The 24,443-nt window shown below is 52.6% G+C and overlaps 1 protein-coding gene across 1 annotated transcript in view; it reads left to right on the top strand.

Moving 5' to 3' along the window:
* The window catches only part of PRICKLE2 (prickle planar cell polarity protein 2), a gene marked incomplete at its 5' end in the record, with an annotated part of 110,459 nt that overhangs the window by 62,266 nt on the left and 23,750 nt on the right, over positions 1 to 24,443 (top strand). Inside the window, one exon of the mRNA XM_082487976.1 lies at positions 16,444 to 16,627. Coding sequence (XP_082344102.1) covers positions 16,444 to 16,627 — 184 coding nt within the window. The remainder of the gene's footprint in view (positions 1 to 16,443; positions 16,628 to 24,443) is intronic.

Genomic DNA, 24,443 nt, shown 5'->3' with positions numbered 1-24,443 from the left:
AACACGGCCATTGTAAACCGTCGGTGGTTTCTGAGGAGTTTGGATGGAGGTTTGAGCAGCCCCGAGACCTTCCTGCGGCGCCTGACTCGGCGTGGGGGCTCGCGCGGTGCCCGGCCGGGGCAAGGGGAGCCCCGAAATCCCACGGGCAGCCAGAGAAGATGTACACAAGTCTGGCTTAGGGAGGTAAAAACCAGAATTGTGTCGCTTGGCCAGGATGCTGGGCTGGCTGGAGGCCCAACTCTGAGCACGGAGAGAGGGTCGAGCGCCGGGCCCCGGGCCCGGGGGATGCACAGCTTTTGAGGGGGGGACCCGGGTGGTGCATGGCTGGTGCAGAGAGGAGCTCGGTGAGCAAAGGCAAGAAATCCTCAGGGCATAACCGCTGACCCGAAACAGCCTATTAGACAGGTTTGAAGCCAAAAAATAAAATAAAAATCATCTAACGTTGACAGCGGCCCTGACAGCGTCAGGCAGCGAGGGGGGGCGGCAGCGAGGGAGTCCTGAGCTGCGGCCAAGGCACGTGGTAACGCCGACTTGCGGGGTTAGTCGGTTATCCTGCAAATACATCTTCTATTTTGTGTAAATGGAAAATTAATTTGTTGCTGATCAAAGGTTTAGATCTTTGGAAAACATACCACCAGATAAGCTGAAGATTTATGCGTTTCCTTCGTAACATATTTTCAGTGAACGCTTTATTGTTCGTGGAAAGGCCCCAAGAAAAATATGTCATTAAAAAAAGTAACTGCGTTGAGTTTGTTTAGCTTAAATTACGATACAGTGCTTTAATGAGGCTTTTGTAGACATCATTAAAGGACACTATTAAAAAGTCTTCAGATGAGAATGTTATCAGGCTGGCAAAGGGGAGAAAACTACATGAGCATCCAGATTGGTGTTCGCATTGGGTTACAAATTTGATTTCAGCGTACAAAAGTAAAAAACATAGTAGTGCCGAGTTAAAGCCAGAGGCTATGAAAAGCCTTATTGTTGCTAAGCTCTCTAAAGCTTCTTGCATTAAGGTGATTAAAAAAAAAAAAAAAAAGAAGAGAGAGAAAGAGATACAGCGATTGATTGAAACGCCGTCTGTGGTGCGCGCAGTGTGTCACACCGGCGCATGCGGTGCCAGTCTGTGAGCTGGGGGTGCGTGGTGGGGTGGGGGACGGTCGGTGGGTGAGGGTCCTTTTGGGGTGTCACGTCGTGGGGGTGGACGGGGCGCAGGGCAGGGATGCTCGGGAGCGCCAGCGCGGTGTGCCGGCTCCTGCCGCGGCAGCATCCCCGCCTTGGCGTGGTTTGGTGCTGCCGGAGGACACGGATGGCGCGGGGTGTGCTGGCAGCCGCTGCCTCGCCGCCCGGCTCTGCCTGTGCACCGGAGGGTGCCGGCGAGGGTCAGGCCTGCCCCGCTTGGGTGAATTGGTAGGAAATACAGAAAATTGTCTCTAAAATCAGCTGCAGTGCATATGGGCTGTACCTCCCCTTCTGTGGCAGCTGCTGCTGGGCTCGGTGGTGTTTTAAAAACTGAATTCCTCCTCGCAGACCGACGGCACGGATCCTTACCCATGGCTCTGCCGAAGCTGAGCAGAACGCGGCAGTGGTGGCAGCGGGAGGAGAGGGTCTGTCTCGCGCGGTGTCGGGCAGCAGCCGCGTGAAGGTACAAATGGCAGCCCTGAGGAAAAGCGGAGGAGGCCAAGTTTTCGGGCTTAATGATCTGCATCTGATGTTGGTCTCCCTGCCCCTCCCTCCATCCCGTTTTTCTTTGAGATAAGACATCCCTGCTTCTAGCGTTGAGAGGTATGGGGGGGATCTGCTGCCGTGCTTAAAAAGAATAAAGAAAAAAAAAATAAGAAAAGAGAGGGCTCAACCTAATTTAAAGTCCTGGCCGGTATTTTGTGACTCGGGTTCTCCAAGGAGCTTTCCCCATACCTTGGGCACATCCCTCTGTGCCTCCCGAAGAGCCAGGCGTTTGGCCGGGAGGAGCGGGGCTGGACCCACGTAGGGTCTCCTCCCTTCCCTGCTCACTGCGGACAGCTTTTTGCGATCCCCTTGCCCTTCCCCTCTGGGGTTTGCAAAAGCTGTGCCCTCTCCAGCGCATCGCTGCCCCGTGGCCGTGGGAGCGCAGCTCTGGCTGTCCCCCGGCCTGGGGACCGCGCTGGGCACAGCCCGTCCTGGCACCGGGACGGGAGCGCTGGCTCAACGAGCGGAGACTCCTCTGCAAATTACAGAGGCGAGCGTGGGAACGGAGGGGAGGAAAAACCACCATGAGTATCCAATTCTGCGTTTCTGTGGGTAGAAAGAGCGATGGGGAAGTAATCTGTTATTACGCCTGTCGCTGCGAGGCAGGACGGGCTCAGTGATGGGGGGGACCTGCCACCCCACCGATCCCGGACAGGCTGGTGGTGTGCATGGCGCAGGGGACAGCCTTCGTCCCCGTGGGCAGCATTTCACGGCAGCAGAGGCTGGAGCCTCTGTGACATCCCAAGGTAGCAGTGCTGCACGGTGCCCTGGCAAGCTGCAGCAGAGGATGCTCGCTAAATAATTCAGAAAGGCAACTTGATCTGACATCCATCAGGTTAGTAGCCCGGTGACCTTGAGGCCGCCAGTCTGCTGTCGCTGCGCGTGGCCGTGCTGTGTAGCTCATTGTCATCGGGAGAGTCGACAGCGTCACGTGGAGCCCTATTGATTGCCGGCCGGTCAATACACCAAGGGGCTAAAATACAGCATTTATGAAATGCGGGCTCCTCCAGTGATTTGTTAAATAAGCCATAGGGATGAGTTTGTGCAAATGGCAGAAAGTTGACTGGCTTTGGGTCTTTGTCTTTAAAACTAGCAGCAAAGGGCAAAGATGTGGCTATAATTACACAAGAGTTGTCCATCTCACACCTCTGCACCTTAAGCAGGGGCTTCCTGCTCTCGATCTTTCTTTATTTCAGTAGCAAAGGTTTTCCTTCTGGTTGTTTGCTTCATTGCTGGCAGTTGTCAGCATCCATCCTCGTAATGGTGCAAGTCCTTCACGTGACCTTTGATAATGTGCTCCACCGGCTCGGTATTCTCCTTGCTGCTTAATGAAACACCCATTTCACCTGCGTAATGTGCAGAATCCGTCAAGAAATCTTGTGTGCCTGCTGGAGTTATTCCAACGCATGACCTTTTCACAAGCCTCGCAGTAGGTAGCAGTAATATGGAGCAATTGCCAATGAACCGGCAGCTTTCAAAGCAGGAAGGCTCATTTCCACTTTCCTAAGAAGACAGTTGTGTGTCCAAACGTGGCAGCTTCTAATCTGATTTCTTGTCTCAGAAGAGCCTGTTCATTGGATTTTGTGGATATTTAGGTTTGCAAGTACAGGAACAAGAAGTCTGCCAGGAGTGATGACGGTTATACATGCCGTTTGGAGACACAAAGCTCTTCTGCTCATCGTTAGCCACACAGCTGAGATGTTGCAAGTGTTGGTCTTACTGATCTTTTACATCAGCTCATGATTCTCACCTCCATTTTATCTTTGTGGATCAACTTCTACTTAAAAGTTTACAATTTCTGATGTGATTCTTTACTTGATAGGATGAGGGGGAATGGCTTCAAACTGGAAGAGGGGAGATTTAGATTAGACATTAGGAAGGAATTTTTCCCTGTGCGGGCGGTGAGCCCCTGGCGCAGGGTGCCCCGAGAAGCTGTGGCTGCCCCATCCCTGGAGGGGTTCAAGGCCGGGTTGGACGGGGCTGGGAGCAACCTGGGCTGGGGGGAGGTGGCCCTGCCCAGGGCAGGGGGGTTGGAACTAGGTAATCTTCAAGGTCCCATCCAACCTAAACCATTCTATGATTCTATGAATCTTGGGGATGATCCAGTTGGCCAAGCAGAACTCACCTTTGCTGTGGGGTGCTGGGTTGCATGGCGATGGCACTGCCATCAGCCCTGTGGTGGGATCATGTCAGGCTGGTGCTGGGTGATCGAAGCTGCTGTAGGTGGAGTTACACAGAGCACGTTGCACAAGAAGTGGGGTTGGACACTCGGGCTCGTGCTCTGCCAACCTTTCCCCCGAGCCACGGGGCCAGCTGGTGGCCCTGCTGAAGTGGCACTTGGAGCACTAATAGGCGCTTTGCTCCCAAATGCTGAAAGGCCTTTGCTCCTTGAAAGTTAACGTAGATAGTCAGTCATTTTACTCATGTGTTGGGTGAAAATTAGCGCCTACAGGACCTGCAGAATGGAGCGGTACGTATTCTTTGTGCCGGCTGTAGCCCCTAGTCACCGCTGTGTGCTTTTAGCAATGTGTTTCCAGGGAAGATTGTTAAAGTAAACACGGGTATTTTCTGCTCTACGGCATTTCTGCTCAACGTTATCATTTTACAAAGCAGGCTTCTTTATTTGCTTTTGCCCAATTCAGTTTTGTCTCATTGCCTTTGTATTGTAATTAACATGTTCTGAATTTAAGAGGAAAAATACATCATCTTGGGGCCGTGGCACATTAACCGTAGAGAGGCTGCCCGCAACGCCAATGCAAGCTGGAAGGGACAAAATGTGCCAGTTTAGGAAGCTGAAGGGTCAGGTTTTTCTTTTTCCTACAAGTTTTCTTGCTCTGCGTAGCTGGAGGAGTTGGAGGGGACCGTCCTCGGCACTGCGGCCATCCTCCGCAGCAGTGGAGGTGCTGCTGCTCCTTCCTCCGTGGAAGGAAGGTCCGACCCCTCTGGACATGGTAACAGGGACAGTGCCCAACTCTCGGACTTGCAGCTGCGGATATAATTAAAAGGAAAAAAAAAAAAGAGAGAAGAAAAAACAATTAAAAAAAATAGGAACTGTAAATGCTCAAACATTTCATCAATGGCCCTGAATATTTTCTTTTGCCTGAAGTTGTCTGAGCCAGACGAGGTCTCTGCACGTTCTCGGTGGGTCCCACTTGGCCGGGGTACATTGGGGCTGGTTTGTCCCAGCTGAACATCTCGCCCTTGAGATTTTGAGTGTAATTCCATGTAATGAAACCTAATTTATGAGCATTAATAATAATAATTTAAGGCATTTGAGACTGCGGAAAGGCTCGCAGCTGTAGTTTCTGCATCCTTCTGTGTTCTGTAAACATAGCTAATATTGCCAAAATCCAGGGCTCCGAAATCCGGAGCCAGGCCCCGAAAGTCAGGGGCGTGCTACAAAAGCCCTACAAGTTGGGCAAGTTTTCTTTTCTGCGTTTTTCTGAGCCCACAGAAACGAGGGTTATGAATTTCACCCACTTTTTGCGAGTGCGGAACGCTCTCCTCCAGCTGACTTGAAGCAGCGCTTCATTTGTGCCCACCGCATTCCCAAGCAACGGGGCTTTAAGAGCAGCAGAAGAGATTTGGCAGCGCAGCTCCTTCTCTGCGTTTTCTTTTCTCTCCCGAGAGGATGGAAACAGGGGGGAAAGGAGGCTTCGGCATCCCCGATGGGGTGGCGTGTTCCTGGGGTCGCAGGACTCACCTGAGATACACATAAAAGGTGCGAATCGCGCGTCCCTTGGGGCCGTACAAAAGGAAATATATTGAAATAACCAAAGTAACCAAAACGCCACGCTAATAACTTGTATTTCCCAGAATGTTTAGCCCTGCTGGTGCACAAACATGCTGCATCTAAAAACCAGCGGGGGATCATAGCAAATGACTGCAGAAAATAATTAAGAGGGCATTGAAAGGCGGGAGAAAAATGATACGTAGCTCAGAGCCAGCAGATCGTTGCTTTAATAGCCCCGCGTGCCGAAGAAGCGGTGCCTTAAGTTTGACAGCAAGTTGAGATTCGGTCAGCATCAAATAAGATGATAGTTGGGGAAGGATAATTAGTGTCTTCACACCATTCAATTTGGGCTGCTGGTGCGGAGCCAACTCTTTGAAACACGCACATGCGAGCCAGCGAGAAGGATTATTTATTTATATTTTTTTTCCTCCCTCTCTCTCTCTTCCCCCCCCCCCCCCCCCCTTTCCCGGAGCAGCCTTACAGGATTTATTGATTTCTAAGAGCGGGCTGATTTCCATGTAAATAAATGGGAGGGTGGCCGGGCCGCGGCGCGCGGTCCGGATGCGGTGACTTTGGCTTGCTGACATCATTGCTCATTAGCATGCAGGAGAGGAGAGCAATGCAACAGCAGAGCCCCGCGCCGCTCCCGCGCCGGCAATTATTCTCCACGGGCTGCATCGCTCCTCGTTAATGCCTTGCGCTCGCAGAGCAAATTGGACATCCTCTCGCCACCTCCGAGGGTCATTTAGCGAAAGGCGGGTTGAGCCGCTGGATCCAGTCGGATTGGGAGCGGAGAGGGGGGCACCCTCCGGAGCGGGATTTCAGGGGGAGGCAATTTAAGCGTAAAGCTTAAGACGCGGGGCAGGAATGGCACGTTTTTCCACGGCAGGTTTCCTTCGGGGACGCGGCGCGGTCGGTGCGTGCCTCCTCTGAAAGGCTGCCGACAAAAGCCCGTCTGGCAGCAGCCCCCGGCGGCGTGTGCCGGGGCGGTGGGCTGCGCCGGGAGAGCGCGGGATGCTTTATGGCACTGCGGTGCCGGGGCTGGTCCGGGGAGCAGCCCACCGGCCAAAAAGCGACGGGCAAAACTAGGACGGCTGAGTCACCCGCTGGATTTTTCCCTCCTGCGCCGTCGCCGCCGGTGGGAGCAGGTAAGAAGCTGCCTTTTGCCCGCGACTGCAAAGTTGTGGTGGGTTTTTAGGAGGGATAGAAAAGTAGGAGAGAGGAGGAGGAATAAGCAGCACCCTGCGGAGGCACGGAGCTGCGTGCTAACTTTGCTCAGTGTGCTGTCGGTGGGGATGTGCGGGGGGCTGCGCTTTTCCCCCCAGCCTTTGCCGTTCTTCTTGTTCATGGATGGAAAAGGTTAATTGTGAAATTGCATTTCTGCAGCTGCAGGAAGTCGGGGAGAAACACCGATGCCACCATAATGGATTTTTCATTTTAAAAATAAGCAGGAAGGCTCAGCGGGCTCTGAATAGGAACAAGTATTAAAAAAATCCTCATCTCTCACCGTTAACTTCAGTGGTGTGGTAAATGCAGCTCCTGGTAGCCTGGGTTCGCTGGGCATTTTCTGAGCAGACTGCGTGCAGGCTGGTGGCGTGGATGAGGACATCACTGTTCAGGTGTTTATTGTGGTGTGTTTGCCTTCCTGAGGATAGAGAGTTTTAAAGTAATAATCTTCGTAGGTCCTTCTTTTTCATGCCAGAATGCCTAACTATGAACTAACCTGCGAATGCAGCCTCTGGGGGTTATGTTTTCCAGTACAATCTTTTCGAGTCAAATTGCCTTTTTTTTCTTGTTCCTTAAAGGAACATTTTAAGCAGATGTGACGCAGACGTGACCTGTGACATTAGAAAGATTTTAATCCAGTTACTCTTTGTTTTGCAGTCCTGATTCCTTGGCGGTGCTAAACACTGATTGAATCTTTTCAAGCCGTTGAGGATTAGCGCTGGACAGAATAATGCCAAAATAATTATTCACACCAGATGCGGTGTCATCCTTTCAGTTTTAGCTCTCTTATCTTGTAACTTATCTGACTTATTTTTATTCAGCCATTATTTCACCTACTGTGGGAGCACTTAGATGTCTCGCATCGCTGCATTGTATTTATAAGGGTGCCGGCTTGAGCCTGCGACACAGATTTGTAAAGTAAAACTATCTGCAGCTAACGAGACTGTATTTTGCTTCGTGTTTTAATCTTCTCCTGTCGCGTGTTTTCTACCAGCCAGATTCAGCTTAACAAAAAGAGCCAGCCTTGCGCACTTGCCGTTGGCAGACTTGCTGGGGTTTAGCCGGCGCATACACAGATCAGGCTGGCAGTGATTGCTTTCAGGAGCGGGTCGGTGTTGCCTGTCTCAGGGGACGCCGTCTAAGCCTCAACTTTTGAAATAATTACAGTTTTCAGCCTCGCTTATCCTGCTTCCAAGCATTTTGCCCAACAGCCAGTTTGTCGGGTTTTTTTTCCTTTAGGACATAGGGCCTGGGAGATGCTCGAATTGCAGCGTGTTTACTGCTTCCCGTGGTTTCTGCTTGTCATGCTGCAAATGTAAACTGGTGAAGTCCCTTAAAATAGCACTTCCAGCCCCGGGGCAGATCGCTGGCAACCCGCTCCGCTTGGCCTGTCTGTCCCAGCCCGGAGCTGGAGAGATGGGCGGCAAGCCCGGAACAGGGTGGGGGGAAAAGATGGGCAGGAGGATAATTTCTGCCTGTGGAGAGCCCAGGGTTGGGCAAACTTGAGAAGACAGCGAGGACCCACATGCTAAATGGAACCAGGCTTCTTTGTGGAGAGCTGGTTTGGGATCCGGAGGTCGAGCTTGAATCTTGCTAGAACCCCAGGCTCGGAGGCAATTTTCTGCCTTCGGTTAAGCAGCAGGAGGAAACCCCCCTGTGATACAGCTCGGCATCTTGTTGGGCTAAAAAGCCACCGAACAGGATCACGAAAAATCTGAGGAGATAACCCGTGGGGTGGGACAGGGGCTTCGCAGCACAGGCGCATGTTGGCTCTGGGGTGGGGAGCGCTGCTGAACTCGGCCCGGGGGGAGAGTCTGGTGAGGGTCCTGCCGCTGGGGGACCGCCGCTGCCTCCCCTGCTCCATCCCTGGGCCAGGGGTCCTGCTGGGCTCTCGGGGGTTTGGGGTTGTCCTGCCGTGGGGGACACCAAAGCCCTCTCGGGTGTCCACAGCTCCTGGGTCTGCCCATCCCCTGGCTCCCCCCCGCCTCCTGAAATCATGAGATTGGCTTCAGCGTTGTTTGCCCACCGGCTTCGGGGTTGTTATCGCTGTTACTGAGCCTGTTCCTCTCTTCAACTTGGAAACTAGTGGCTTGCATTTCTTCTCCGTGACCGGGAGAAAATATGTAGTTGTTGTTCTTTCTGTATGCTGAGAGCTGGACCTTTAAGGGGGGGAAAAAAAGAAAAAACGCTAACATAAATATGTTGAGATGAGTGGCAAGCCTGGGAGCTGGCAGGCTGCCTCCGTCGTCTTGGATGTGACAGAGCAGCCTGTTGGACACCTTTTCTCCTGCTAGCATGGCCGGGCAACGGGCTGGGGCTCGCGGCACTTTGTTTTTCCTCTTCTCCCTCTCCCCCTTACTTGATCCGCAGCTCACACGGGTATTTGGTGGGCTTTGCCCACCTCCATCTAACCTACATTACAAAAAAAAAAAGAATTATCTTCTGCAAAATATGTTGAGAGCTCCAAATAGAGATTTCTTCTGAGATCTGCCGAGTTATTAATATCCTTTAATTTAAACATCTCATCTTTATGCATCAGGATTTTCGCGGTTTGTGTCAAAGGTGGCAGCTCATGGGAGCAGCCTGGCAGTGCGGTTGGGGTCAGGAGGGTGTTTCGGCATCCTGGGGCTCTTACCCAGCTCACGAGGAGAAGCGGGAGCCTGAGCAGGACCTGTGCTCACTGCAGAGCGCTGGGGTACGCTTGGGCTCCCCAAAACGCCCCCTGATGCACCCCAGCTCCCCTGGTGTGACTTAGCCACAGGTTGGAAAGGTTGGTCGTGTTTGGATTCATCCTGGAGTGTTGCTGAGAGGTCTGGCCACGGTTTTGGGCTGCGGTCCTGGTTCCTTGTTTGCCTACGAGGGCACCAAGACAGCCCGGATGAGGGATTTGGGGGGTTGTACATTGTGTCGTGTTTTCTCCTGATTTCTTGGTCTCACCTGGGAGGAGCACAGCCTTGTGTGCTGACGGTTGTCGTCTGCCACGTGGTGCCGAAGACCACAGACAGCAAAACTGGCAGCAGCCCGGAGGCTGCCCCGGGCTGTGCCGCAGGGGAGCCGTGCTCTGGGGACAGGGCGGTGGGGACCCACAGGCAGATGTTCCACCCGCTTCTCCAATTGATGGTCCTGATTCCCCCTGATGACAGACCAACTGGAAAATCCTCAGAGACGGCTTTTGCTCACATTTGGCTGCAGCTGGTGATACTGAGGATAGTTTTTTTTTTTTTTCTTCTTTTTCTTAATTAAGCAAGAATAACTCTTGCGATGGTGAAGGATTTCTACAGTCTTAAAAGAAAAATTAATCTCCACCCTGAGACTGAGCATGGACAACTTCAGGCAGAGAGGAGAATTTTTCCAGCAGTGGAAATGAGGTTTGCAATAAAAGCTTCAACGCCACCTTGGACACCTTTGCGATTGCTGCTCTTGGCACTGCAGAGGTCAGAGGGGATTAAAAATAAAGCAACGCTGAAAATCTGACTTGGCTTGAGCAAATCAAGCGGGTAGAGAAGAGAAGATGGATGGGGAAGATGGAGAAGAGTCTGACTTGCAACTCTTCCATCCTCTCAGTGTTTGCCCACCTACTGCGGAGCTTTCCGGAGATGTGCAGCTACACGTGCTCGCCGTGGGCACTGAGACTGGGGGGAGCTGCATCTATAGGGGTAGTTTGGTTGCTGGATTATTTCTCTCTTCCTTAGCTCCTTGGCATTGCTGTGCTACCTGCACTCTTCCTACCACCAGATGTTGATCTTTTAAGCCAACTGTTCCTACAGCATCTTGGGTCACGTGGGCATTGTCCTCCCTTGGCTGTCCTTGCAGGCCACCAAGGGCACCTTGTCTTCAGATTTTGAATTGCTGCTGTTGTAAATGCCCGTGTCTAATTCGACTCCTTTAGCCTCCTGCACCCCAGTTTGGCAGATAAAAGCTTTCACTAAGCTTCCTTGTCGGCCCGGGTAGCACAAGGTCTTTGCAATGCATTCCCACTGAGAGGGTTTTTTTTCCAGCGGAAGTGACTCTGAACGAGCTGTGAAATCACAGAAATGTTTTGTCCGGAGCGATGCCACTTTGTCGCTGAGGTCCATGGGACCCGAGGCCATGGGCAGTGGCTGGCTGGGGCTGCTGGGAGTGTTTGGTTCAAAATACGGTGTTAGAGGAGTTGGAGAAGGAAGCAACTCCAACTGTGGTTTGAGCACAAAAGCTTGGGGCTCCTCTGATGAAGCTGATGTTCAGGGAGTCGATGGGGAAGCCACAGCTGGCTGCTGCCTGTGGGTACTCCCACGCCTCAGCTTCCCCATCTGTGAAATGGGAGAGTGGTGCCCATGCTGGAGAAGAGCCGCCAGGCTCTCCCTATTGCAGTGAAAGTTAATTTTTCAGTTTAGATAAATGTTTGCCCTGCCTGTGGGGTCTGGAGAAATGGGTCTGTGTAGCTGGAGCTCGCTCAGGGTGGGAAGATGCCTCATTAGCTCTCAAATGAGGGGAGAAGATAGCAGGCAGGGATATTAAGACACCCTTGTTAAGAGGCTCAGGGGTCACATGAGCTGCCCCAAATCCTCAGCCTCTCCTGTTTCCGAGAAATCCTGTGATTTACTGACTGGCGACTGATCCAAAAGCCTCATTGCAATCAGAATGATGGCACGATGCTTGAAAAAAATGAGGCTGCCGTACACGTCTTCAGCCAAGCGGGAGGGGAATTGCCCCTTTACGTTCACACACCCCGTCCGAGCTGAGCAGACAATTGCTTTTTGAGGGATTCCAAATCTTGCACCTTAATGTGGGCACAAATGCATACAAATCCTTTATTACGGAGCGCAGCAGAGGCATCGCATGGGCCGGCGTGGGCCGTGGCATTCCTGCTCCTCGCATTGTCTGGAGACGGAGCTGCTCCCTGATACAGCCCATTTATTTCCATCCCAGAAGAAACAACTGAGAAGCAGAGATAAGCAGTGCCGGGGGAGGGAGGGGGGGTGTGATAAGGGCTGTTTGCCGAGTTCCTTCTTCTTTGTCCGAGAAGAATTTTAACATTTCTGCCACGATTTCAAACTCTGCCTTCATTCTTGCTGCTGCCGGCGGGGCTTGAGCTCTTGCGCTGCCCTTTTTCAAAATACCTGCAGTGCCCGGGCCGGGCGGGCTTTGCGTCAGTGGTGGTTGCAGCCCCAGGTCTCGCGTGCCCACCCAGCCCAGCCGGTAGCCGCGGCTGGAAGAGCCGAGCCCTGCGGCCAGGAGATTTTCCTGCGGGAAGGGGTCTGCAGCCCCCAGAGCCCCAGGGGGGTCCGGACCTGCCGGCGCTGCCCCAGTCCCGCAGGCGGTTGGCTGGGGGAGGCCAGCTTGGCCGGCTCCTTTGATGGAGCTACAGACCATTCGCAAGGACCCGCTTTGCCTCGGCTCCAGGCTGCCGTCCCCCATCCCTTCTTCTCTGCCTATTTAGCTCTGCTTGTGCTTTCCCAGTTTGGAGCCGTGGCTGGTTTTTCACAGCAGGGAGACCTCGGCTCTCTTCAGAGAGCTGGAGGCACGCTGGCGGCTCTCTCCAGAGCCTCTCGCACGGCGCTAGCGTGTTTTCAGCGTGGTTTAACTTGGTGGTGGTGCCGTCGCTACGACGAGAGGGCTGCGGGAGGCTGCAGCGGTGGCAGAGGCTGTGCTTTGGTGACTGCGGCGTGCAGCAAGAGACTGCCTCGTCCCAGAGACCGCGCAGGTCAGTTGGGCTCGTGTGGAGCTGTACGTCGGTGGACCTGGGCTGGAAGCGCGGTTCTGCATCCCAAGCGAGAGGGACTCGGGAGCCGGGTTCTCCGCTTGATGTGGTGGGTCCTGTTTGCTTCAGATTCCCCTTGTGTGCCTGGTTTCGCCCAGGGAGAGAAGAGGGCTGGCGTGGGGCGATGGACCCAGTTTGCACCGGCCCCTGCGCCAGTGGATGGGTGGGGATGTAACCGGGGATGGGGGTTAGAGCCTCCTCTGAGGAGAGGACCAGCTGCCATGCCCAGAGCACCACGCAAAAGCAGCCGTTGCAAAATGAGAGACATCCATGCTGTAACTCCATCACATGAAGCGCTGGCCTTGAGTCGAACAAATTTTTCAATCTGTTTTTGAGCCGTTGCTGCTTTAGTACCATGTGAAGTCAATTCAAGGCGGGCTCCTTTCCAGCTAAATCTGACACCAGGAAATGTTCTTTTTCTCCCCGTTTGCTTCCCGCCGTCCTGGCCCCGCTGCAGGGCAGCTCCGCGCGCAGCGCCGTGCCGTGCCGTGCCGTGCCGTGCCGTGCCGTGCCGTGCCGTGCCGTGCCGAGGAGCCCTGCCGGCTGCTCCCCAGCCCGTGCCTCCCGCTGCAGCGTGGCTGCTGGCCGGCTCCCTCTCTTCCTTGCTCCCTGTCCACAAGCTCCAGCTGCCTACCAGCTCCTTTATTTATCCTTTGTGCCTGAAGCTGCTCGTGCTGTCAGCTCTCCTTGCTTCGCTGGGAAACACAACATCACCGGGTTTCTCCTCGCCAGCCCTCAGCTCCTGGAGTCGAGTGATGCTCCAGGATCTCCCCAGCTATTAGCAGCAGCACCAAAATATCTCCAACCCTGTGTCCTCCCCGATGCTGGAGACCTCTCTTAGTCACCAGGGCAGGTAGTCCCCCGAGATGAGCTTGCAGACCCTTCTCTGGGACGAGAGCAAGACAGAAAGGTCCAGAATGAAGACCGTGATTGGCATTAGTTTCTTCTTGCTTTAAAAAAAGAAAAAACCCTTCCCAGGCTCTTCTCCAGTTGTGTGGAGCTCCTTGGCTGCACAGGCAGCAGCAATCGTTGTTGATGGAGGTTTGGTGGTGGTTAGGTGGGGCTTCTGTCTGGCCCCAGCCAAGCCAATGGGTTTCCCGTTGCGGGACGTGCCACTCCACCTGGGCTGTGGCACCCTTTATATGGTACGGTATGCGGCACGCCGATGCCCTGAGCATCCCCAGGCTGCAGTGTTAATGACTAATGAGCCATCGCTGACGGGAGCTGCCAGGCAGGCTGCCGGCCATGGCCCCGCTCCTCTCCAGCACCCACCAGTTCTCTGGCATAGCGTTGGCACCCGACGGCACGTTGTCGCTCGGGTCATCGCGCGCGCGGTCGAGCGCTGGCACGTGCGTCGTCTCACTTCGTGCCGCTCTGCTTTGAGCGCGGTGGGGGGATACTGCTTTTTCAATTTCATCTCACATTTGAAATGTACATTTTTATATTAAGTTTTTACTACGGGGAATTATTTTTAATTATAGCGAGCTGGAAGACGATAAAGTTGAGTAAGTGAGACCTATGCGAAGAAGTCATGGAAACCATATCATAGGAGTGGAAAGACCCTCCTAGGACACTCAGTATTGGTCCCACGAAACAGCATATCCTAATGTAAAGAAAATAATTGTAATTAAAGCTGTTAATCTTCTGCTTTTAATGAGGGGAAAGGAAGAGAACTGAGTATCTCAGGGGCAAGATCTTGAAGTTTGTACAGTTTGCCCAGGGAGGTGGCAGAAACCCCATGCCTGGAGATGCTCAGATTTTAATGGCGCAAAGTTTTAACAGAGCCCGTTGTCCTGGCCTGGGGACATCACCGATGAGTAGACAAGCTACCTGTGTCTGTTTCATCCTTTGCTTTTCCGACCAGGAGGAGCCACCCGCCGGTGGCACCCGCTTACCTGGGACTGGGCAGGAGGAGGGGGGGAAATATCAGCTTCCCGACCCGGTCCTCGCGCTCCCGGCTGTACGTGGTGTGAGCTGCAGGATGGCGGTCGCGTGGAGTGTGACCTGTGGGGTCTAATTGATCATACATCTCATTAACTCTTCGACATCGTTATTTAAAGTCCTTACGATGGCCTGATTTATCTCATTTATTACAAGCCAAGACCTCTGATGCTCTTCTGCCATCCTCCATCTCCTGGAGGCGATGTGTCGAGAGCAGGGAGAAGGGCAGAAAGGTGCGGGCTGGCTTTTTCCCCATCGCAGCACTCATTCGTGCCCCTGGCGTTGCTGCTATCCGAGCGTGGGCCGTTGGGTTTGTCTCCCTTTGAAGCTTGTGAGTGATATCCTGAAAATTAAAATTTAGCTAAGAAGTCATAAACTGCGTTAGAATAACTATCTCCAGTGCTGAATCTGGGGCTCTGGAGGTATTAATTATTCCTAGCGTCTTGTTGCATTTTGAGCCGCTTCTAATCGTATCGTGAAATGAGATGGAAACAGCAAAGAAAGCAGTGGCTTTGCTGCGGCAGAGCGCCCTTCCACGGTAGCTGATTAATTAAAGTATTCACGTGAAATGGTGCCTTGATTATTTTTTAAGGTAACAGCCGGAGGCGATGCCGAGACTCTCCGACTGGACGCAAACCAGACGCCGGGGGTGCGTGGGGGTCGCTGTGTGGTTTAGATCTGATGAAAGGCAGGAAATGGGAAAATCTGGCAAATCTCCCTGGCTTGACTTAACGGAGCCTCTTGACTTTTGCTAGAGTGCATTTTTTTGTGCTGTAATGGCCAAGTGGAAATTTAGACTCGAATCTGGATCTGAGCGCTGGTATGCTTAGCTGGCTCGGACGCAATGGTGTAAAAGAAGGAAAGGTGTTTGAAAATGAAGCCCCCGATGTTTAACTGTTGCCGCCCTCTGAGTTTCTTTGCTTTACCTATAGCAGAGGGCAGTGGGTAAGGGTAACTTTTCTCTTGCCTTTTGTGTGGTACCGTATTATTTCTGAGATGTCTCCCTTCTGCTACCCAAGAGAAAGCGTATCTCATTCCTCAGAAGTCAGTGGCATTTCATCAGAGCAAATTAATTCGGAATCTGCGTGGTTATTTTAAAATAGATACCATTGACCCATATTGTGGAGGAGCATTGCAGTTGCAGAAATGGAAGCCAATTTTCTGGCTTTCCCTTTAACCTCTTTTTATGGGGCTGGGGGGTGTTTTCCGCCAGGTTAGTCCTCCACTCTAACCCCTGGCCAAGGGCAGGGATGTCCTGGCAGCCCTGCAGAGAAACGCTTAGGTTCAAACCCATGAAGAAAATCTCCCAGGGACCACCAGCTGCAGGAACAGACCCCTAAAAGAAATACGAAGCAGTGATATTTGCAGCGAATTAAGCTAATGGCTGTTAAATTGCAACCTGTGGGCTGTTCTTTCAATCCTCGTGCTTCCCCCCCCCCCCCCCCCCCCCAGCTCTGGGGCAGGGTGCGAGCTGGGGCGCTGCTGAGCTGCGGCACGTGCCGTCGAGCCGGGCGGTAAAGATGCCGTTGTAGTGTGACTGTGCTTTTTGTAGCCTCCCTTAATTTAATTTAGTTTTATATGTTCAGACTGTAATCAATTTTTATGCTACTTTAATAAGCAAATTTATGCTATCAGCATGCTAAAGGGACCTGTCATTCACAGCTTCCCAGTCAATCCACCATTTTCTGTGTTAGCCAAGTGCTCAGCTGTCCTAAATTCGGTAACTGCTCTGCAATTACCGGCTGGCACGCCGGTCCGCACCAGGCGGGCACGTGGCCCTCGCCCGTGCTGGCCCCTGGAAATACTCCTCATGGGGCAGTAAAGGGACAAGCAATTACACATCCCCAAACACTGGGCAGTCTGACTCAGCTTGATTGCCAAGTGTTGTTACAGCGAATACGGACTTTTATTTCCTCTTTGTCGGAGAGACAAATCCTGCGTTAGAAAACGCCTGAGCGTAAAAAAGGGTTGAGTTTAGTATCTGCGGGCCAGCGACTGGCAGGGATCGCTTCGCTTTCTTATTTGAAGTGCAACTCACGGGGGCATCTCCTCTTTTTCCTCTCTCCTCCCCTTGCAGGAAGATTTGCCTTCACTGTAAGTGCTCCCAGGAAGAGCACATCGTAACAGTTATGCCGCTGGAGATGGAGAAGACCGTCACGAAGCTCATGTTTGACTTCCAGAGGAATTCAACTTCTGACGACGACTCGGGCTGTGCTTTGGAAGAGTACGCGTGGGTCCCCCCCGGCCTGAAGCCCGAACAGGTAACGGTGACACCAGCCGCTTAGCGGAAATAAATCCTTTTCATATGCTCTTTGGAAATAGTTGCCCTGATTTTCTCCTGGGGGTGCGAGCACTTGTTGCACGCGGCTGTTTCTGGGTGCGCTCGCAGAGACGGGTCTGGTCTGAATGCGCAAATGGGACAAAACAGAGATGCGATCCACGCGGGGCTTGTGTTTTTCTGCGTCTGTCGATGTAATTGGTAATTGAGAGGGGGGAAACGAAATACTTCCAGGATGAGGTTTGTTGTGGTTGAGCAAGGGACCAGATACAGACGTATCTACTACTGTTTCACGGGGAAAAAAGTGGTGGGGCTCCAGTGTGGCTGGGGGACTTGATGCTCATATTCTGCCCTCCTGGACCGCTCCGCTCTGCGGTTAGTCCAGGGCAGACAGTCAAAGCTGGTGGATGACTCTAAAAACGGGCCAAAGTCTTTGGGGTTGGGTTTTTCAACCATGATGTGCGTGCCTTACTGGAAGAATTGCTCAATGAAGTTCAGATCTCTCGGTGCAGGAATTGAGCGGGATGGATCAGACCCCAGCACGCTGTCTGTGCCGAGCGCACATTGATTTCTGTTCCTTGCAGTTTGCGTGATTCGTGTGGTTTTTATGCTGATCTTTTATGTGTTCAACTCAGAACTTAATTTGCAGAGGAGATTGCAAAATGAGCTTAGCCTTGATAATTGCTATGGCAATCATTTTAAACCGTGTAAGGAGGCTGGGATAGGGTGGAAAGCTTTCATTCTTACTGTTGTAGTTGCTGTCCTTAAATACTGTGTTTTCTTAAGCTTTTATTCAGAAGAGTTTAGGCATTTCCTGAAATATTTTGGCACCATCCGTAGGCTGTAAATATTATCTGTCTGATTAGAGAAAATCCAGTTGTTTGGGGTTGGTTTTTTTTGCTTCTTCTTGTCTTTACAAGCCTGGCTCGCTGCTTGCTTGAAACTCCGCAGCACCGCGTCTTTCATTCGGTGCCATCCGACCATGCAAATCCGGCAGCAGCCCTGTTTTCTGTCACCTTCCGTATGTCAGAGGATCCCTTTGTGCCTCCCAGGAGGTACAAGACACGGTGTATGGAGAGATACAGATGGTCCTGAAGTAGCTGTGCCGGTCCTGCATGCTGCGGGGACACGCACCAGTTAGGTTTCAGGGGTCCCGTTGGAGGACCATACCCAAGCTGGTGCCACCTGCTCTCAGCACCGCCTTCCATGCAGGTGGGTCGGTGGCTTCTGGAGCCCAAGCTGGCCCGTTTCCCTGTAGCTTTGGGTGGAAATACAGATATATAGTGACAGATGGCACCTGACCAGGTAGACATGGTCTCTGATGAGTCCAGCGTGGCATGGACAGCAATTGGAACCCACTTCCAGCATGGTGGTGGTGACATATTCCATAAGACCTGGATGCTTCTTCAATCCCTCAGGTGCTTCTTGAGAAATAGCGTGCCATCGGGGAGTTTGAGGTGCTCAGGAGAAAATAAAAGCAGGGAGTAGCAGTAACAGTAGGTACTGACATCTCATGCGCTACTCGGGTTCTTCCAGCATCTGTTTTTAGGTATTTTTAGGTTCTTCCAGCATCTGTTCCTTGCAGAGGTCACGGTGCTCCTCGGTACAAACACCCTCTTTCTAATTGCGCTCCTCTGTCTGCGTCGCTGGGTCTTTTAGCAGACTTGCCACTTCAGCCCTGTCTCTAATCACCATGGAGATGAAGAGCAGCCGTAAGCAGAGCCTAAGACAGACGCTGAAACCCTTCCAGCACAGCTCAGCCCCCAGCCCTTTCGGGGCCTTTCACGCATCACATGAGCCACTAAGGAGACAAACCCAAGATGTGACTTACCAGGGCTGCGAAAGAGCCCGCGACGCAGAGCTGGGGCTTATCCCCAGGTGGAGAGCAGCACCCCGAGTTTCCCCGGAGGGCTGGGAGGTGCCGTGGGGTGCAGGAGGGTGCCGTTTGCCTCCCGCCAGGGTAGGAGGTACCTCTGCCGCAGCTTGCTGGAGCCGTGCAAGGCTGCAGACAGACGTGTGGCTTTCTGGTCGATGAGTCAGGTGTGCGTACGTGATGTGGAGCCTCTGGAAGGCTGATGTCTGCCGTGGAGCAGCTGGTGGGCTCCGCTCCGCCCGAGGACGGTGCCGTCGGGCTGGGGGGAAAATGCAGGTTTGCAGGAGGTGAGTTTTACTCTGCCTTCTGCTGTTTCGCCGTCGTGCTTCTTTGACGTGGAACAGATGAAATGAAACAACTTTTTTCTGCGATATTCTACTTTATTAAAATCTCTGCGCAGCACATGAGCTGGGGAGGTAAGTGGTCCCCTGAAAGACTAATGCAGTTTTCTTATTATACTTGGACGACAGCCTTCCTACCTCGCTGTTCTTGGGAGGCAGCGTTCACGTCTCACTTAACACAGCGATTTACAGGATTTCAGGGGGGTAAGCTGGCCAACAAACACGACATCGGGTTTTGGCAGTTTCCGCAGGTCATTTCAGAATTTGGAGAGTCCCTTCGATCCGTAGTTTAAATTATTAAGTATAATCTAGAGGGGAATCGATCCAAGCCTACAAGGTCTCACCGGATTCCTGGACACTAATTCAGGCATCAGCTGGTCTGTGGAACACGTCAACAATGTGAAAATTGTGTTGATTGCTTAATGCCCACTACTGAAGAGAAAAAAAGCCTTGGTCCAGTGTTCACAGATGCTGATCCAGACATGGCACTGAAGGGCGAAGCTGAAAGTTATCCCTTATGTTATGGATCATCAGTGTGCAGGACTACAAAGTGCTTTACACAACAGCCATAAATGTTATGTATTTCTAAATATGTTTATACCAAAGGGATGAAGATGGTAATATCAAAAATGTTATAATACCTCTGCATAAAGTATGGTAAAAATTCATCTGGAAAACCGGCTAAAATTTACGGCATCTCTGCTCAAGAAAGAGGGGCATAAACTGGAAGGAGCCTGGAAGTGTTATTTTGTTGAGGAGCCTAGAAGAGCTTGGTTTGTTCAGCCTAGCAAATCGAAGGGTTATGATCGCTCCCTATGCATTAGAGGAGGAAGAGCAGTTATTCAAGCTCCACCTTTGGCACCAGAACATAGATATAAACTGGCTCCGAATGCATTCAGGCAGGAAATTGGAAGAGGTTTCAAGCCATCAGAGGTGTAAGGCTCAGCGGCAGCCTGCCAACAGGGAGAGCGACGGGTAAAAACCCACGACTGAGCTCCATAAATTACGACGTGATTAGAAAATGTGGTTTCTTGTAATAGCAGCAGGCTCCTGTGGGCTCTAGTCCCGCTTGGGGTTGGACCTCGTTGTCTTATGGCAGAAGAGGGACTTCTCTCCTGGAAGATGTGGGTGCAGATGGGAACGGGAGAGGTGGCTGTACGGGGGGCGAGGCAGAAGCTCGGGACGCGGGCTTTGAGAAATACTCTTTTTTCCTGCCTGCCGCTCGATGGTCAGATGAAGAAATAGTTGTGGAAGTCTTGAAATGGGCAGACGGCGATAGAAACGTGTCCTCAGCAAAGCAAAATCCCGGACCAGGCCTGGCTGCGAAGACAGGGGAAGGCAATTTCGGGAGCCAGTGTGTCTGCTCGGGCTGGCAGTCCGACAGCTGATCCTCCTTGCACTGACATAAGTTTGCGGGCAGATGCTTTAAAATAACTGCTTTTATGATGTGTTCTTCACATTTTTAGGCAAGGCATGTGTAAATACATGTGAATGCGCAGCCTTGAATTCCTTAGGCCTGTGGTTTGGAGAAATCCAAAGGGGTTATAACGTGCCAGCTTGGATTTCTGAATACAAGGGATTTTTGAGGATTTCTGTCTTTATTGTTTCTCAATAATAGGAGCAGCTGGTTACGGGCACAGAGTTCCAATTAAATAAAAGATGGGGCTCTACTTCAGCTGTGGTGCGGCTTTCTGCGCGGCTCCGGCATGCCAACATTCAAGACCCTTGTATGTGCCATAAGAACTTAATTCCCTCACGCTGTCAGCACAGTTGCTCTGATCGAGTCCCTGAAAAAGTTATGAAAATCTTATCTGAGCTAAAATTAGTAGCGTGAAGGTCCAGGGGACCATTTTCCACTAAGGTGGCCATTAGAGCTTGGACCTCGAGAGCTTTGCAGTGTGGTGTGAAGCTCGTAGCTGTCACGGGGAGTTTATTCAGGGGCTAACGTACCTGTTGTGGATCTTCTGCAAGACCTATAGCAACGGCTTGAGTTATAAAACCTGCAAGCGTCATCAGTTGCTGTTCAGGTCATGAACTGAGGAAAGGAGAGCGGAGACGAACCTACACTGAACATGCATTTACACCTTACCTAAAGATACCCACTTTCACCACCTCGGTGTGGTAGAAAGTACATTATCTGGGCCAGTCGTCTCTGGGGGTTGTGTGCCTCGCTCCTGCCTGTGTGTCACGATCGAGTGCGTTTTACCTTCTTGTCCTTTCTTGAGCCCTATAAGTTGAGCAAACTGTTTCACTCCTCAAGAGACTCAAGCCTTGCATGCAGCAAGGAAGGAGCAAGACAGACCAAAGCAACCCCGTGCCCCGAGCCTGCGTAGTAATGGGGTAAAAATGGGGTAAAAAGAGATAAACTAATTTATGGGCAGGTAGAGGGAGGACGGAAGCGCCATGAAGAGCTCTGCTTGCCTTGGTAGATCCGGACCCTGAGAGCAGAGCGTTCCGGATGGGGAGCCTGAAGAGGAGCTGTAACTCATGTTTGCCGGTGCCAGAAGCTGCAGCCACCTCCTTGGACACGTGCACGCTGGAGTATTTTGCCCAAAAGCTGCGTTTCAGCACATTTTTAACAGCTCTCCAATTTCACTTTGAGGTAGCAGTAAGTCCATCACCTCCGCAGTGAACTCTTAGGGTATCTGAAGAGCCTGGCAGTTAGCGGCTCTTATTTCAAGGCTGGAGCTGTCTGAATCCAGCCTCCAGGCATCGGACCGTGCGGAACGCTTGCCAGCCGGACGGAGCAGCAATCCTGCACGTGAAATGCTTTTTCCATGTGTGATGCCAGTGCTGCCTGGCTCGGAGGGGGCGGCTGGGGCGGGTTAGGAGGTCCTGGAACTACTCCCTCTACCCTGAAGCAGAACGGATGGAGGAGGTGGTGCATCCAGGGCTGAAAAACAAAAAAAAAAACAAACAAAAAAAAACCATGGCAAACCCATGCGTCTGGGCTTTTGCTCCATTTCTGTGTCCTGGGGTGTTTGCCTGATTGCGGTGAGCCGATGGAAGCTGTTACAATTACTTCATCCTCGGACCATCTTATTATCAGGGAGGGAATCAGCTGCTTTTGGTGGGCCACAGGAAACAAAACCCCTCACCTGATGGGGTTTGCTTGGTTCTTAAATTAGAAGTAGCCGTGTGGTGGTCAGCAGAGGTAGGAGGCAGGAGAAGAGCAGGGAGTGGAAAAGAAAACAGAAGAATCCTGGACTACACAATATAAACTTGTCCTGGAGCTTTATTCCAGCGTACAGTTGCAGCTTGTCCTTGTTGCAGTGGTATTCTAGTGTGCTCCCCTAGGAGTTACAAATACAAGAGCATTTTAAGTGGCGTACCCAGGGGAATTATCAGCTATGCAGCAGATGATCGTTATAATTGCTGGTGCTCCAGGGCTCCCTGAGCGGTGCGAGAGCGGCTCTGCCGGTCAGTACTTTGCAGCACAAAGACCACTCTCAGATGCTTTTGAAAGCGCCGTTTCAGGCTCCTTTTAATCCAAATTCGATTTCTGCTTAAAAAAAAGAAAAATCATGGCACGCGCTTTCACAAGTTTAAAACTTGTGGATGTACAGCCTTCGTTCAAATGTTCTGCTTTGATGCCAGCAGGAAGCAATGTTTCCGCGGGATCTCTTACAGACCGAGAGCTGCTCCAAAGGCTTGGCAGGAACGGATGGCGTTCTCGACTGGTGAGCAGCAATGCTCAAACGGCTCGGCTGCCGTTAGCCGTGGGAGAGAAGCGCGCGGAGAGCTGCAAAGCGTGCCAGAACAAATAGGACTTAGGAAAATTATTTTTCCTTTGTTCCCTGCCTTTGTCCCGGCGACTTGGGAGCGGGTTTCCGAGAGCAAGCCCAGCGTTGCGGGGCACCGGACCGCCTGGCGCCGGGGATTGCATCCGCCTCCCACCGCCCCGTGCCGGCACACAGGCACCTTCAGGGATCTGGGGGTGATAAGGGTCTTCTCCCACCGGGGCTGCGGGGGCTCGGGGAGACCCGGCTCCCTCCCGGGGTGCGTGCCTGGCTGCCTCCCTGCTCGCCATAGACCCAGCCAGCAGATCCTGCTCTCCTCTCCCTTCCCCAGCATCTGGCCTTGCTGCAAGGGTTGTTTTGCTTCAGGAAATAAATAAGTGCTTTGTATCCTGAGGTCCACGGAAAAGGAGGAGGACGTGCCAGACTTAGGCTAAAGCACACTGGACCCGTTTTCCAGTTTCACACGTGCTATCATCTGCGGAGCTGTGTGCGAGCCTGCGTGTCCTGGCGCTTGCAACATCTTGCGGACACGTTGAGAGGGTTATTTGCGCGTGGCTTGTCTGGTTGGGGTTTTTTTTTTTCCCCTTTGCTTTTTCCGAGGGAAGCCAGCAGGAATGGGAGCAACACCGAAGACACCAGATTCGTTTCTCTCTTGATTTTAAGCGCCCGGTGTAAAAGACCATTTAGTGCCTGCCGTGCGGGTAAAAAGCCAGCGCTGGGGAGGAGCGGGCAAGCCGCGGGAGCAGCCCTGCTCGCCCGGGCCAGCACAGGCTTGTCGGAGCTGCTGGCCGCCTTCCTCCCGCTGCAGCCAAAGCTCGTGGGAGCTCGCGCGCGGCGAGCCGGGGGGATGCTCGCACACATGTGAGTGCACCCGCGCACGCACCGGCAGCCACCGCTCCGCGCGTCGCTGCAGCTCCACGCGCCAGTGCGGGACATCCCCGGGTGGCACAGGGTGGACCGCTGGGGCTGTGGGACCCCCGGCATGGTCCCAGGGGAAACGACGCTTTCCTGGGCACACGGGGGGACGTCGGAGGATGTCGGCGTGCCTGGATTTTGAACAGACTTCCACTGCACGTGCTGATTTATTGTGCTGTGCCTGAGCGGTGGCTCACTGAGGTCCCCCTTTTTGGGGACGTCCGTGTTCAGGCACTGTGCAGCACACAGGCCAGCACGTCCTGCCCTCGCAGAGCTCTTCGCAAAAGCCTTTCAGCCGGTTTGCAGTTTGTTTGGTTTCCTGAAAGCCAGGCGGGATTGCCCGGCTGGATGCGCCGGAGCTGTTACGGCTGAGCAAGTCGGCACCCATCAGCCGCGCCGCGCCGCGCCGGGACACCGCGCGCTGCTTTGTAGTCCATCCCAGCGGTACAGTCATCCCAAACAGCCCGGTTTGGTGGGTGCTTTCGGTAGGGGTGTTGTACTCGGGGCGAGTACGACCGAATGCCGCTTCCCAACAGCAATTCATGGCATAAGAAACGTGGTATTTCCCCTCTGCCTCCTTTAATTAATTGATCAAAGAGATCCTTCATCAATGGCTTAAATTCACAGGTTGTTTGCAAACTTTTCCTTCTAGAAGGTGCAAGGCTTTGCCCACAAAGCTGCTGGCGTGGGTTTTGTCTTTCTTTGGTCACCCCTGGGACCGCCGGGAGAAGCTGCAGTCCTGCCTTTGTTTAGCGGGAACAGGGTAGGTTTGTAAACTGTCAAAGTCAAACTGGAAACACACCCCAAACCTAGGAAGACTGCAGAACACAAAGGCATTTGTAAACTAATGTAATTACTTTCCTCAGTGCCTTTGAATAAAGTTGGCTCCACTTTAAAGGCTTTTCTCTACCCTTGTTTTACATTGTGTTC

The sequence above is a fragment of the Vanellus vanellus genome (genome assembly GCF_965231255.1).
Source record: "Vanellus vanellus genome assembly, chromosome: 9".
NCBI lineage: Eukaryota > Metazoa > Chordata > Aves > Charadriiformes > Charadriidae > Vanellus > Vanellus vanellus.
The sequence above is the reverse complement of the archived record's forward strand: the minus strand, read 5'-3'. Positions and strand labels throughout refer to the sequence as shown.